This window comes from Dufourea novaeangliae, unplaced genomic scaffold, assembly GCF_001272555.1.
Source record: "Dufourea novaeangliae isolate 0120121106 unplaced genomic scaffold, ASM127255v1 scaffold101, whole genome shotgun sequence".
Lineage (NCBI taxonomy): Eukaryota > Metazoa > Arthropoda > Insecta > Hymenoptera > Halictidae > Dufourea > Dufourea novaeangliae.
The window spans coordinates 279,999-294,551 of record NW_015373989.1 but is presented as its reverse complement, the minus strand read 5'-3'; the positions used below and the strand labels follow the sequence as shown (position 1 = coordinate 294,551).

The 14,553-nt window shown below is 37.1% G+C and overlaps 1 protein-coding gene across 1 annotated transcript in view; it reads left to right on the top strand.

Annotated features, from left to right (window-relative positions):
* The window catches only part of LOC107187760 (kinesin-like protein KIF13B), a 171,967-nt gene that overhangs the window by 18,712 nt on the left and 138,702 nt on the right, over positions 1-14,553 (top strand). The window contains 1 exon segment of the mRNA XM_015575925.1: positions 4,869-4,956. Within this exon segment, the coding sequence (XP_015431411.1) occupies positions 4,869-4,956 (88 nt within the window).

Here is a 14,553-nt window from a genome sequence, read left to right as displayed (position 1 = left end):
ATTGTACTGTAGAAGAAAAATAAAATAAGGATTAAATTATATTTTGGAAGATAAAATAACGATTCTACTGTAATCGAAAAGAGAAGGAAATAAGGATTAGAATGTATTTTAAAGGATAAGATAAGAATTTGACTGTAATCTCAAAGAAATTAAACTGACTAGCTTATGGTTTAAAGGATAAAAAATAAGGATTCGACTGTAATGGAGAAGGAACATAAACCAAGGATTAAATTACAGTTTGGAAGATAAAGTAACGATTCCACTGTAATTTAGAAGAGAAGGAAATAAGGATTAGATTGTAATTAAAACATAAAGTAAGGATTCGACTGGAATGTAGACGAAAAATAAACCAAGGATTAAATTGTAGTTTGGAAGATAAAGTAACGATTCGACTATAATTTAGAAGAGAAGGAAATAAGGATTACATTGTAATTTAAAGCATAAAGTAAGGATCGGTTGTATACTGTAGAAGGAAAATAAAATAAAGATTCGACTGTAATATAAAAGAAAATTAGATCGTACTTTAAAGAATTAAAATAAGGATTCAACCATAATATAAAATAATATGAAATAGGAATTAGATCATACTTTAAAGAACTGAAATAAGGATTCGACCGTAATATGGAAGAAGATAGTAAACTGAGGATTGGATTGTAGTCTGAAGAATAAAGTAAAGGATTCGTCTGCATGCAAAAAGAAAGGTCTGACAAACACCGAAGCGATCGATGGATCATTTGAGCGAGAGGAATATGAGCAAGAGGGCGAATGACTGTAGAGGCATGTCGCGAAGCCATGCATGAGGTCTTATGACAGTCTTACGACAGCCCTCGAGTCATAACGCTCGTAACATTCAACTCCGTGTGCATACGTAATCGCATGAGGCGATAAATCCCATGCTAAGCGACCGGCTCGCCTTAACTTTATTCAAACGCGTCGGCAACCTGTGCTCGGCCAATCGGATCGATAAAACGCCGTAACTTCTCTGTTCGTTCGTTCATTCATGACTCGATACGCTCGTCGGTTCACGAATCGGTTCTTCTACTCGTCGACCATTTCGAGTCTTCTTCTGTCGATACGTAATTAGGAATTTTTTTTAACGAAACAGGATGGACATACTGGAACGTTCATTGTTCTATTTAATCTTCATACGTTCCTCAGAAATAGTAACATAAAGATCCTTGGATGACATTTCACCCATTTTTTTCTTTACGCTCCAATTAACGTTATTATTAACTTATTATACTGTATTTCATAAAAAGTTAGTTGCATCGGTTAAGTTATTCCTTACATTTTGCAATTATTACATATATAAATAGCATTTTTATGTTCGCCACATATAGGTCTGTGATAGTATTGCTCATATAATCACTGAAGCGAAATTTTCGAAACGAAAATTTTATACCCAATGATATCTTTACATATCGAGTGATCATGACAAAATATTACAATATAAATATAATTCTTACAAAGTAAAAACATGTGCATAAAAAGCACTATTTAATAACTTATTTTTACCAGAGTATTTAATGTATTTTATAAATGAAGAGTATCCGGGTGAAATATCACCCAAGGAACTTTTCCGTTACTTTGTTTTTTACAACATTCTTGTTATAAATAAAACGTTAACTATTTGTGTTTTACATACAAGTCTATATTTCAGACTAATACATCAAGTTATAACATACTTAGAAAGAAATCAAGCATATTATAGCATTTGGAAATAGAAAATGGGTGAACTTTCACTCGAAGGGTGGAATACGTAACTGGAATCACTTCGATTACTGCATAAGTAATGATTTCGGTGAAAAATGTTTCAAATAAAAGTTGTATAGTTTCAAGGGGGTCATAATTTGATGCAATTAGTTTTTTTTGTAAGTAAATGCGTAGAGGACATATGACGCTTAAGTTTGGTTTTTTAAATAGAATCGTATATTTTTTATTACGTCAATCGATACAACTCATAATTCTGCATACAAAAGTATTAACCTATTCATATTAAAAAACCAGTAGTTTAGAAGATATTTTAACTTCAATTATTTGAAATGATGTAACTGGAACAACTACGATAACTCCCAAAGTATTAACTTGAGCGAATGTAAAAAACTGTTTACGTTGTACCTATGTATTAGGTGTACCAGTAAGTAATCCACTAATCCATTTTTAAACTATGACACGATGTATTCTAAATTAAAAACATTTTCCTTACCTTCCACCGAGTAACAATGATACAAGGTGTTGAGAAATCATTATCATCTAATCATATTTTTCAGAATTTCAAAGACAGAAATTTCGTCGAGAAATAGTGGATCACTGATTAGGTACACCCAATATACAAATAACAATTATAGATCAATATTATTCAGAATCTGGAACATTCTTAATTAATTATAAACGCCTGCTGTAGGTCAGTAGAAAATGAAAGGTTTATGCTAATATAAATTACAATTGTTAATTGCGACGTTAACGTTAATTAAATACTTAAAATGTGCCGTACGTATGGAATGGGCGAGGACATTCGAGCGAGTAACTGTATTATGCATACAGCAAGCGGGATATGAATACGTGAACTCCACGACGGAGCCAGGATCATTATTAGCCGAGGATGGTATGAAATTTTCGGGTCAATCTCGACGCGTATCTTCGCCGATCGAAAATTCATCCGGCGGCTGCGCCGTCACACGTCCCTCGAATAATGTCGAGCCACTGTTCCAAGCCCACCAGGGGAGGACTTATAATTAAATAAATCCTCTTGAGCGGCTGATGTAAATTCGGCTGTTGATCGGGAACGTCAACAAGAACGCGCGATCAAATACGATCGAACAATCCAATCATTTCGACGGAATTATGACTTTTACTGATAGAATTATGTTAATTATTTTTCGAACGAAGTAATACAATTCATCTAACAATGAATTATTGTATAAAAAGAGGACTTTTCAAAGATAATCTAAAGGATACAAAGAATATTCATGGATTCGTTTAATGGATATTTTATTACAAGAGAATGAAAAGTGCTATTACAAAACTAAAAATTTTTTGTAATGAATAGGATGTGAAAGCTTTAAAATTCAGAGTTATATATACTAATATGTAAAAATTATAATTGGACAGAATTTCATTTCCTGTACTGGAGGCATTAATGTCAGCGATAACACATAAAGAGCATTAAACTTTATTGAAATCTGTATTTTACTATCCTAACTTTTTTGTTTTACTATGGAATGCGGAAACGTCCAAGGTCTAGTAATAGCATTGAAGGGTTTGAGAAAAGTATTCATTACAAATTAGATTGTTCTTTAACAGTTCAAAGAGCTAAAATGTACGACAAAACATCAGGTTCAGATTGAAAAAATTAATCGTTAGCTTATGACGTTTGGTGGAATAAATGTTGCCAATGTTCCTTAAATTTGTCATAGTTAAAGGGACGAGTAAAGTGAAAATATCTTTGAATTTACAAAACTGTGATCCAGAAAGATTTTCTTGAAATTAATCTGAGATTTCTCGTTGGAAACGAATTTCCACATGCTTCCCCCTAGAATATCAAAGAAATTAAAAAGAAATAGAACGGGAACGATATAATATACTATTACAGTAAACTTATAATTACAACGAAAACAACTCAGAAATTGTAAGTATTACGGAAGCGATCGGAGATGATGTTACCATAAAACAACTTTTTTCGAAGCCCGGTAATATTTATTTATGAACGTCAGACGACAAATTGCAGATACGTCTCCTGCATTCTGTTTATACGTTCCATTATGCATGAATCGGAGATCTCATTACACGCGTAGCAATAGCTACGAGAGGTACACGAGATTTAGGAAGAAACAAATTCAGAAGACTGTCAAAGACGACGGCTAGGACGATCATGTTTGGACATTTCTGATTATGAAAGTTCGAACTGTCTGAACAGAGTTTGATTGCGGTTAGGCGACCAAACAGTTCAAACATTTCAAACAGTTTTTACGTTTTAAGCTGATTGAATTGGACAGGCATTTAATACATTTGAACTGTTTGAAATATTTGGACTGTTCAAAACGTTTGGACTGTTCGAAACGTTTGGACTGTTCGAAACGTTTGGACTGTTCGAAACGTTTGGACTGTTAGAAACGTTTGGACTGTTAGAAACGTTTGGACTGTTCGAAACGTTTGGACTGTTCGAAACGTTTGGACTGTTCGAAACGTTTGGACTGTTCGAAACGTTTGGACTGTTCGAAACGTTTGGACTGTTCGAAACGTTTGGACTGTTCGAAACGTTTGGACTGTTCGAAACGTTTGGACTGTTCGAAACGTTTGGACTGTTCGAAACGTTTGGGCAGTTCGAAACGTTTGGACAGTTCGAAACGTCTCGTCGGGAGCCCAAAGATGTTTGAACAATTTTATTAGACCCTAGACAGTGAATTCTGGGTCCATTCTGGCCTCAAATATCTAGAGCCCAATTAGATAACTCATTAGCTTGTGATATCTAATTTGAGTCAATAACTGTTTACATCAGGTCAGATAAAAATCACAGAGATCCTCGAAGAAATTTACATCCCAAAATATTGAATTTCTAGAATATTGAGGTAGAAATGGCCCAAGTGAACAGTTGGGTCAATCGTGACCCGTAACGAAAAGGAACAAGTTGCATAAGCAACAGTTCGGTGACTTGTTCGTAGGAACGGAAGGGTGAAAAATAACTCGATTATTGGAGAATTTGAATCTAACTTTTTGATCAAATTATTTCCCACAATTTTGCATAATTTTGAACATATTTTCGTTAAGATGTAATGATGGGATATGTGACAGTTTTATTAATAATTTACTAGTGTATATCGATTTGGGACATTCCGAAATAATTGAATTACCACTGTTTGGGTTTACAGAGTTGGAACTCGGTACACAATGCGTCGTCGAGATGTCAGGACAACAAACCATCTTGCATCATCCCAACACGATGGACAAGATCGAACGGTGAGTGACTTCGATTTGCATGCACATGACATTCACAGAGTATTCAGTCGGTAATACCATTGAATAGAGAATGATTCTACCTGAAAAAATGAGATTAAACTGTAGAACAAAATATTTTTATATCAGGTTATGTTTTCGAGTAAATCGAGGTTGGAGATTTCGCCAACTAGGTTTCTCTGTTTATTTCTAGCTCTAGTTCCCTACGGTAAATTTTGCAACCATTTTATTCAGAAATAATTTGGTATACAGTGATACTTAGAAAATAATAGTAATAATTATGCATATTCTTAGACAGATGGATTGAAGTGTTTTTCACTATGATAATTCATTTTAATTTAACAAACACTAATTTTCATTACCTTATAAAAACAACAGAAGAAATTCTGCATAGTTTGCAATCATAAATTTATCCACTGATTTTCCATTAATCTAATAACATATTTAATTAAAAAAAAAAAAGAAATCCAGTAATGTTGTAAGTAGAAACAGCGTTTCTTAGTCAGACACGTCACTACATGTGCTCGCAGAACATTCAAAATTGATTTCTGCTTGTGAACAAAATATCTCCCAAATCTTTGGCTCAACATTTCAGGTAGAATCATTTCTTTTCAAATTGTACCACCAATCTGGTAACACTCTGTACATTTCTCCAATTAAATTGAACTACTAATATCGATAAAAAGAGCATTCATACACCGAATGATCCTGCACATGTATGATTTGGTTTTCACGCTTTACAAAGTAACATTTCCAGTAAAATTTTTCAGGAGAATAATATTCTTGTTTTATTTAGTAAATAATTACGCAGATATATGCCGACAGACCCAAGCTAAATATAAACATTCACGATAAAAATGTCAAGTTTTCCAAAGCTTCAAAAAAATGTAAGCTTTTTAAATTTTAAAGCTCAGTGCTCAGAGTAAAGTGTAAATCACAGATTTAAATGGCTACTGACTACCCCTGTTAACATTTAATCTCCACTGAAAATTTTACGTTCACCGTGAACACGTCTTTCGGTTGAATTAAAAGGCTCGCGAGACTCGAGCGAACAGCGTGCCCCATGTTTTATCTCAGAATTAGCCGCGTTTATGCCCAGCACCTTCAACGAACTCACCGCTGCTATCCTGAAAGCGTGAACATACGAGCATCATCCTTATCCAGGAAAACGGTGGTTCATTGCCCATCATCGTGATTAAATATCCGTGTTTTAATTGAATTTAACTAATCAACTTTATCACCTGATAACGCGCAGCTGGCGATACTTCACGTTTTCTAGACACATTCTGGGCATGTTTATTGATTTTCCTAACTTAATTTATCCCTCCGTGTTAAAAAATTAATATAACGTAGAGACAAGTAGTTAAATTTACAAATTTTTTAACCCTCATCCACCCCTTATTTTCCCAACTTAATTTGACCCTCGTTGTCAAATTGACCCAGCGGTAAAAATTAATACAATGAAGTGATAAATAGTTAAATTTGCAAATTCTTTAAAGTAAATCCATGAAGCCTCACGCAATTTACCTACACATGACGGAATAACGTAATTTCTTAGGAGAAAACTGTGTCGAATTGACACAAGGGACGGATGGGGGATAAAATAAAAAGTCACAGAGCCTCAGCTACATTTATCTACACAACAGAATAACATCATTTTGAATTATGGCCAATATAATTGCATTAACTGTATAAATATAAATGTCAATAAATTCTGTAAATTGCTGGACTTCTTCAGTTACCAAGCCTCTTTTAGGCATAGAATATACAACACATTATTACTTACATTGACTAATTTAGGTATACTAAAGGGTTAGGTTAGGTACTTTTGATTGTATATTAAAGGGTTTCATACCCGTCTATGAAAAATTAAATCTCTTAGGATAAAGTGTGTCAAATTGACACAAGGGACGGATGAGTGTTAAATATTTTCTGCTAGGGGTAGTACATATTCTCGAAAAATTAAACCAGCCATCCATTCGACAAAGTGATTGGAACTCCACATAAAAATATAAAAACATTAATCACCGATTAACTGTTTTGGTACTAAAACTTAAAAAAATTCCAAAAATAAAGTTTTTAGTCACTTTGGCCCACGAATGACTTCAATATAACTAACCAACGAAATTAGTATATCACCACAATTCATGGAAAAATAAATAAAAAATTCGTGTTCATTAAATTCAGTTTGAGATCGTCGTCACCAGTCCTTAATTACTAGGAAACTGGTTAATTGTGGCATAACTGGAAACATTCTCGTTGGCAGGCGTTTTAAGTTCAAGGATGGAACCATTATTACGAACTTACATCGAGCATTTACGAGTTTCGATGCAGATAGCGGGTATTTTGTATCGGCGACGTGTACGTTGGATAATTAAAGCACACAGTCTTATCGGGAACGGCTGATAAACGATTGCTTCAGCGTTGGAGGTATCCGTGGAACGCGGCGAAAATTTCCGCGAGAGAGAGGCCGTCGATGCGCATCCGCCATCTTGGATTGTCGTGGAAAAGTCTAAGGATTCTGTTGTGTCCGTGTTCTATTAAGTTTTACATTGATTTTTCTTCGTCGTCGTAACAGGTCTCGAGAGATTCTTCGAAAGAGATTAATTTTGCTAATGAAGGTTGAGTTTAATTTTATTGTTATTAATACAGATTTTTCGAAGCAGAGATCTGTTGTTCATGAGTAGGTATCTTCTTGAGTTGGGCACAGTTTTATTGGAATAATTTGTAGCGAAAAGCAGCAGTATCTAAGAAATATTATTGTAATTATAAATATTTAGTTTATTAAAAGTTAAATTAGGTAATTAAAACAATATAATAATTTATTGTAATATCAAAATGTGAACTTCCATGTTTAATCAATTATAAATGACTAAATACTTTTTTCAATCCTTTATTCGTTACTCGAAACTCTTTATCTAGATGGTGAATTTTCCTATATTTGGTATCCACTGCAGGAAAATTCTTAAGTGGAAAAATAGATTTTTTAAAATGAAGCAAAATTCCCTAATAAAAGTTCTATCCTTTAAATTAATTAGTTAACTTGCTTTTGTAAAATCGCCTGAAAACAAAAAGGGGTTCCATATTGTCACATCCACCTCTCCTTGTCACCTAAATTCTACTTGATCGGTTTAGTAGAACGAACCATAAGTTCTTGTGCAGCTTACGGGCCAACTGTATAGACGAATACATTACTGAAATCGAATTATCTCCAAAATAAGCTATAGTAGACAATTAACCAAATGAAAATAGTACCGATAGACGAGCAGTATCGCTGAAGTAGTAAGATGCTCAGCTGATAAAAGCAGATTACATAAACAAACCAGAAGCTTGTGACTCATATTTTCTGTTTCGGTGTCTTTAACATTTTCTGGTATTCGACTTCACAGAACTATTAGACAAGAACTGAGTTATTTTAGTTAGTTTTAGAATTTAATTACTTTTGGGATGAGATTAGATTTGATGAATTTTACGTTAAAAAGTAATTTTAATTTTGATTGTAACTATTTTTCATAACATATAGAGGAAGATTCGAAAGCTATAAAAAGGTTAGATCGTACAGAGAAATCAGTATGTAAAATGGAAATTTTGTTGACCTCTATTTTTAAGGCTCTTCCCTATATTTGCGCGGCCATGGTTAAAGGGTTAACAATGGCTGGGTTCTCGAGGATTTCCGTGGCGAAAGTGCGTTTCACGGGAACGTGTTCGAAACCGGGGTGGAGGGCCTCGATGGAAACAGCACAAGTGCAGCAGCATCCCCCGCGTCACGGGCTGACGTCGAAGATCGATACACTCATCGGGAGGACGTTGTAACGTTGCACGAGCGTCGGTTGTGCTCCCCGGTGACGAAACGCGGCGGGGTTTCCACGAAGAAGTTTTCTGCCCCTCCCCCCTCCCCGTCGAACTTGGACGACGATTATTACATAACTGAATGATTTCCGGAGAAACTATTCACATGGGGACGCGATGCAACGCAGTGTCTATTCGCGCGCGGAATTGAATCATTCAGTGAAACTGATTGCTGTTGAATGCTAATTGAATGGGCCTGGTTCGCTGGACTTTTGATAGTCGATTTTTGGTAGTCGAATGCTGGTGGTCGATTTTTGTGATGTTTGATTTTTGAGGTGGTCAATTTCTAATATGGTCGACGTTTGAGATGGTTGATTTTGGAGATGGTGAATGGTTGTGATGTTCGATTTTTGCAACCGTCAATTTTTAGGATGATCGATTGTTGAGATTGTCGATTTTTGAGATGGTCAGTTGGTGTGTTGGTCGATTAATGAAAGGATCGATTTTTAGGATCGCCCACTGTTGTTATGGTCGATTGTTGTGTTAATCGATTTATATGATACTGGCTTATCGAGACGGTCAAATTTGAGGCAGTTAACTGAACGTTTTGATAGAGTCATAGGCTGTTTAATATTACGGAGGTTCGTGTGGTACAATTATGGTGGTGGGTCGCGGTATCTGTGAAATGTATGTATCAATTATTTTGGATTTTATAGTGAAAATGATTATAACTAGAATTGTTCATTTATCGTAGAATTCATTCATATTCAAAGAATCAACCAATTTTCCGAGAATTCCTCAGTTTTCCGAGAATTCCTCAGTTTTCCGAGAATTCCTCAGTTTTCCGAGAATTCCTCAATTTTCCGAGAATTCCTCAGTTTTCCGAGAATTCCTCAGTTTTCCGAGAATTCCTCAGTTTTCCGAGAATTCCTCAGTTTTCCGAGAATTCCTCAGTTTTCCGAGAATTCCTCAGTTTTCCGAGAATTCCTCAGTTTTCCGAGAATTCCTCAGTTTTCCGAGAATTCCTCAGTTTTCCGAGAATTCCTCAGTTTTCCGAGAATTCCTCAGTTTTCCGAGAATTCCTCAGTTTTCCGAGAATTCCTCAGTTTTCCGAGAATTCCTCAGTTCTCTGATAATTCCCCAGGTTTCCAGAGAAATCATCTGTTTTCATACAAGAATGTATTATCAGAGAAGAAGTTGTTTTCCGAGAATCGATCTGTGACCAGAGAAAACAGGATGTTAGTGGGTTGATAAACGAGAATAAATTCGAACCGTATGGACTCAAAAACAAATGTGACACGTGGCATTCCAAAATAAACCTCAATGTTCTATGATATCTAGATGGGGACAGCGAGATGATAGGTCGCGAAAGTGCGTCGTCCGTGGGCCGAGCGAGAGAGCATACAGGAAGCAGGTCGCGTACCACTATTGTCCCGACCCGCGTGAATCCTTACGGACGTTTTCAGCCCGGCAACTTTGCTATCTGCTTGAACTTTTGCGAAACGTAGCAGTCCAGCCCGGTTTGTCCCACTTCGAAGTCTTCCGCGGAACTAAGGCGGACGCCGGACACATGAATCTTGCAAGAGCCAACGAGGGATAGAAAGTCTCGGACGGGTTGCCGAGGCCTGGCATAAATTAGCGTTAACGTTTTTCGTGTTAACGTTTCGCCGGGTAGACGCCCATTACTCTTCCATGGTCTGAATCCTTCGCCACGGACGCGGGCTTCATTGAAATGATCCACTATGGTTTTGATAGGGGAAATGATTATAGCCAGAACTGCTCATTTATTGAAGGATTCATTCATGCTCAAAGAATTAATCCATTTTCAGAGATTACTCTTCGTTTTCAGAGAATTCCTAAATTTCCAAAGAATTCCTAAGTTTCCAGAGAATTCCTTAGTTTCCAGAGAATTCCTGAGTTTCCTGAGAATTCCTGAGTTTCCCGAGAATTCCCGAGTTTCCCGAGAATTCCGGAGTTTCCCGAGAATTCCGGAGTTTCCCGAGAATTCCGGAGTTTCCCGAGAATTCCGGAGTTTCCCGAGAATTCCTCAGTTTCCCGAGAATTCCTCAGTTTTCCGAGAATTCCTCAGTTTCCCGAGAATTCCTCAGTTTCCCGAGAATTCCTAAGTTTCCAGAGAATTCCGTGGGTTTTTCTTAAGATTCAAGACTATCGTCTTGATTGCGCCATAAGGCTTGTCTTTGCACCTGGTGTGGTTGTAAAATAGCGTGACTGAGATGGTGTACTTGAGTATTTGGTTTAAGCAGGAGGGGCTGATATTAATTTGTTAATAAGGGAAAATACGAGTTACCTCGTCCTTTGTCTTAGCATGATTACTTATTTGTGTATCATTTACCTAAAGCAATGTTTCCCAACCTTTTTTGGATTATACCCAACCTCGAGGCCTCAAAGATCTTGATGCCTCAATATCATAAAGTAAACCAACTTCTCAAGGTAGGGTTAAGGAATGATCCCCTAAATGTCACGCAAAATATCCTTCCTCCACTAAGCTTAAAAGTTATTTGCTACACATCAAGTCCTTTTTCGCGCTTCAGAACTTTCTCCCAGTTTTTTGTTAGTAGAACTGACATCAGTAATCCGAAGAATTCTAAAGGAACCAAATCCACAAGGTAGGATCAAAAGATGAGATTCCCTGAATACATCGCAGGGTCTTCTTTCGCCGTGGAATTTCCGGATAATTTCTCTAAATACTCGAAGTCCCGAGGGGTAGTTACCCCGTTAGATGAGCCTTGAATTTGGCTTAATCGCCGCGAATTCTCGTCCCAGTTGACGAATGGTCGAGCTTTACGGAAATGGTTTCCCGGCGCGGTCGATTATTCACGCTTCATTATCTCACGTGCTAATTACCAGCGAAGAAACAAGAGGGGCGTGGCCGTGTACGTGAGCCCGTGTCCGCGGCGTGATAAACTGCACCGATGGAAAAACATCCCGCGATTATTAGTACGCGCGTGCGATCACGCTCGTTACAAGCAGAGACCTTGCGAGGAATCGCGGTAGCGATGGGTTCGAGCGGATCGCGACTACACCGAATGGATTTATGAACTTTGAACTTCATGCAATCGTAGAACATTCAAACGTTTAAAATTTAATACAATAAACACTTACAGACTCCTCTCGATTATCGTCTGGCTTGTTCTACACGATTATTGTCCAGACCTTATCAAGTGGAACCTGTCAAGTGCATACTTTGTTGTCCTCTTCTTTTATTGCCAAGACTTCGGCTTCGGGCAAAAAACGAATTTACGAGGGTCTGAAGCATTTCTCCCTATAAAATTATTGTCCAGGCGCGGACCCGAATTCGGGACAATAATCGAGAGGTATCTGTATTATCATATAGGGTCTAAACTGAACAGTTTCTGAAATATCGGTAAATTTTCTTAATACGTTGGTGAGATTCTTCCGATTAAAATGAGACCAAACATGACGTAATTTGGACCATACAACATTCTTAATATTAATATGAAAAATTTACTGATATCTCAGAAACTGTTCACTTTGGACCCTATGTGATATAATACTTTTTTACACAGTATTTGATACTTTATCGAAATTCCAGATGAGATATTGGGCATTCCATTTAAAGAACTCGAGGTGATCGTTATATCTCGGTAAAAATGTAACACAATAAAAAAACATATTATTCCATTACATGCCCGTCTTGATATCATACAATTTTTGTTTGAAATATTTTTTTGATACAAATCATAATTTACGAATAATAAAAATGATCACGCCTCGGGTCCAAACCGACCCAAGCACAGTCGTCGTCTGAGAATTAAAAAGAGTCTGTAAAACATTTCCATGGAACGTCTTCAAAGGAGTCAATTCATGGAATCGTTCTAGGTGTTAACGACGTTCTAGGTGTTTTTTGTTTTTCCAAGAAAAAAAAAACAGGTTCTCTAAAAAGCCACTAGAAGCTTGGACATGGTGACCTGCTTCAGAAAATTTTATTCCCCGCTCGATTATCCGCGACGCGTGCCAGATTCGAATCGTCGACGCGGACAGGTCAAATGTTCCATAATTTATCGACGTGTGGAACGAAGGAGGGGAGGGTGCACGCAAAGCTACACGGCGAATGTTTTCGAGAATATTTGCGATGCAGGTGAATGTTAATTGGAAGCCCCCGAGGGGCTTCGGGGAATCTGTTCAGCGAAGTGTCTCGCAGTCGCCGTAATTACGGGGGTTGATGAAATGACGCTGAGACTATTATTCTCTTTTTGACACTGGGGTCCGCGTGCAGAATATTTCGTAGAGACTGTTGCTGGTGCAGTAAAACCTCCATTATACAAACTGGTAAAAACAAAAAAAAGTCACTATTTCTTCTGTAATATTCACATGTGCATAAGTGTTAAACTAAATTCCATGTAAAATGTGTTTCCCTATGGTGCGTAAGAGTTCGGATAATGGAACGTCGGTTCATGCGACGTTTGACGCGCCAGGACAATAATCTTATAGGGAGAAATGCTTCAGATCCTCGTAGATTCGTTTTTTTCCCGAAGCTCGAGTCGCGGCAACAAAAAAGTGGCGGGAATAACACCTGGACAATAATCGTGTAGAACAAGCCAGACGATAATCGAGAAGAGTCTGTAATACTTTTTAACGCAGCATTTGATACTTCATCGAAATACGGGAAGAAATATTGGGCATTCCCTTTAAAAAATTGGAGGTCACTGTTACATCGTGATAAAAATGTAACACAGTTAAAAAACATATTATTGCATTGCATGTCCCCCTTGGTACCATACAGCGTTTGTTTAAAATTCTTTATTAATATAAAATTCTCTATTAATCTTGCATGACTGTGTTCGAAAATATATTTAAAAGGAAATAAGCATAGGGGTCTACACGGACCCAGGCACCGTTCCCCATACGGATATAATAACGCTCGTCTTCCAAGGGTATAATAATTTTGTCAGCGTCATTCTGGGCGAAATTTAGACAAATATTAGCGTTTGGATGGGGGGGGGGGATAATTTCGAAGGATTCAAATATTGGTGTAGCGAATGGAGTTTATTGTCTCTTCATGGCGGGACGGAATCGGGTCAGATATTGGGAACGGGAGTTTGCTGCCCTGTCAGGATGCAATTTACTGTTTTGTTAACTATCGTACAGATTGCAGGGAAGCTGGAGATTGAAATGTTTCCCTCCGTTTCGACCCTCTCCCCACCCCTCCTTGCTCTTCTTCCGACCCGTTCTTACATCGTGTCATCGATTAGTTTCTAAACTTGTATTTCGCTCGAACTTTTACGAATCCATCCGTGTCACGGACGATTCCGTTGTTTTCCATGTCGTAAACGACGAGGCCAGACGAGCGCCCGGAAACTTGTCGGATCCTCGACGTCTCTCATTTTTAAAGCGTGTGAAGGCGCCGCACACTCGAATAGCCGACTAGCTTCCTGAATCGTTTGTAACTGGGACATACACCACTATTTGTTTCCTGGAATAAGGGTAACGATCCACATTTTGTGTAAAATGAATTTGGTAAACTGTCGATTTTACAGGGTAATAATAATACATACATTATGCACAAAATAGTTAGAAGAGGGTCACTACCATGTGGGGTCCTATTGGGCCCATTTTTTAAAAAGTTGGACAAATTTTTAATAACTATAAATTCAGTTGAAAATTTAACAGAACATTTTTAAAAGTTTCAACTTTCGATTACTACCAAAAGATCGCAAGGTCAACGATAAAATTATTGAAAAAGAAACGTTATAAAAATTTCTTTCGATACCAGTATCTAAGTAAATAAGAACAAAATGTAGAATTAATTTTTTCATTTAAGGCTTAGTT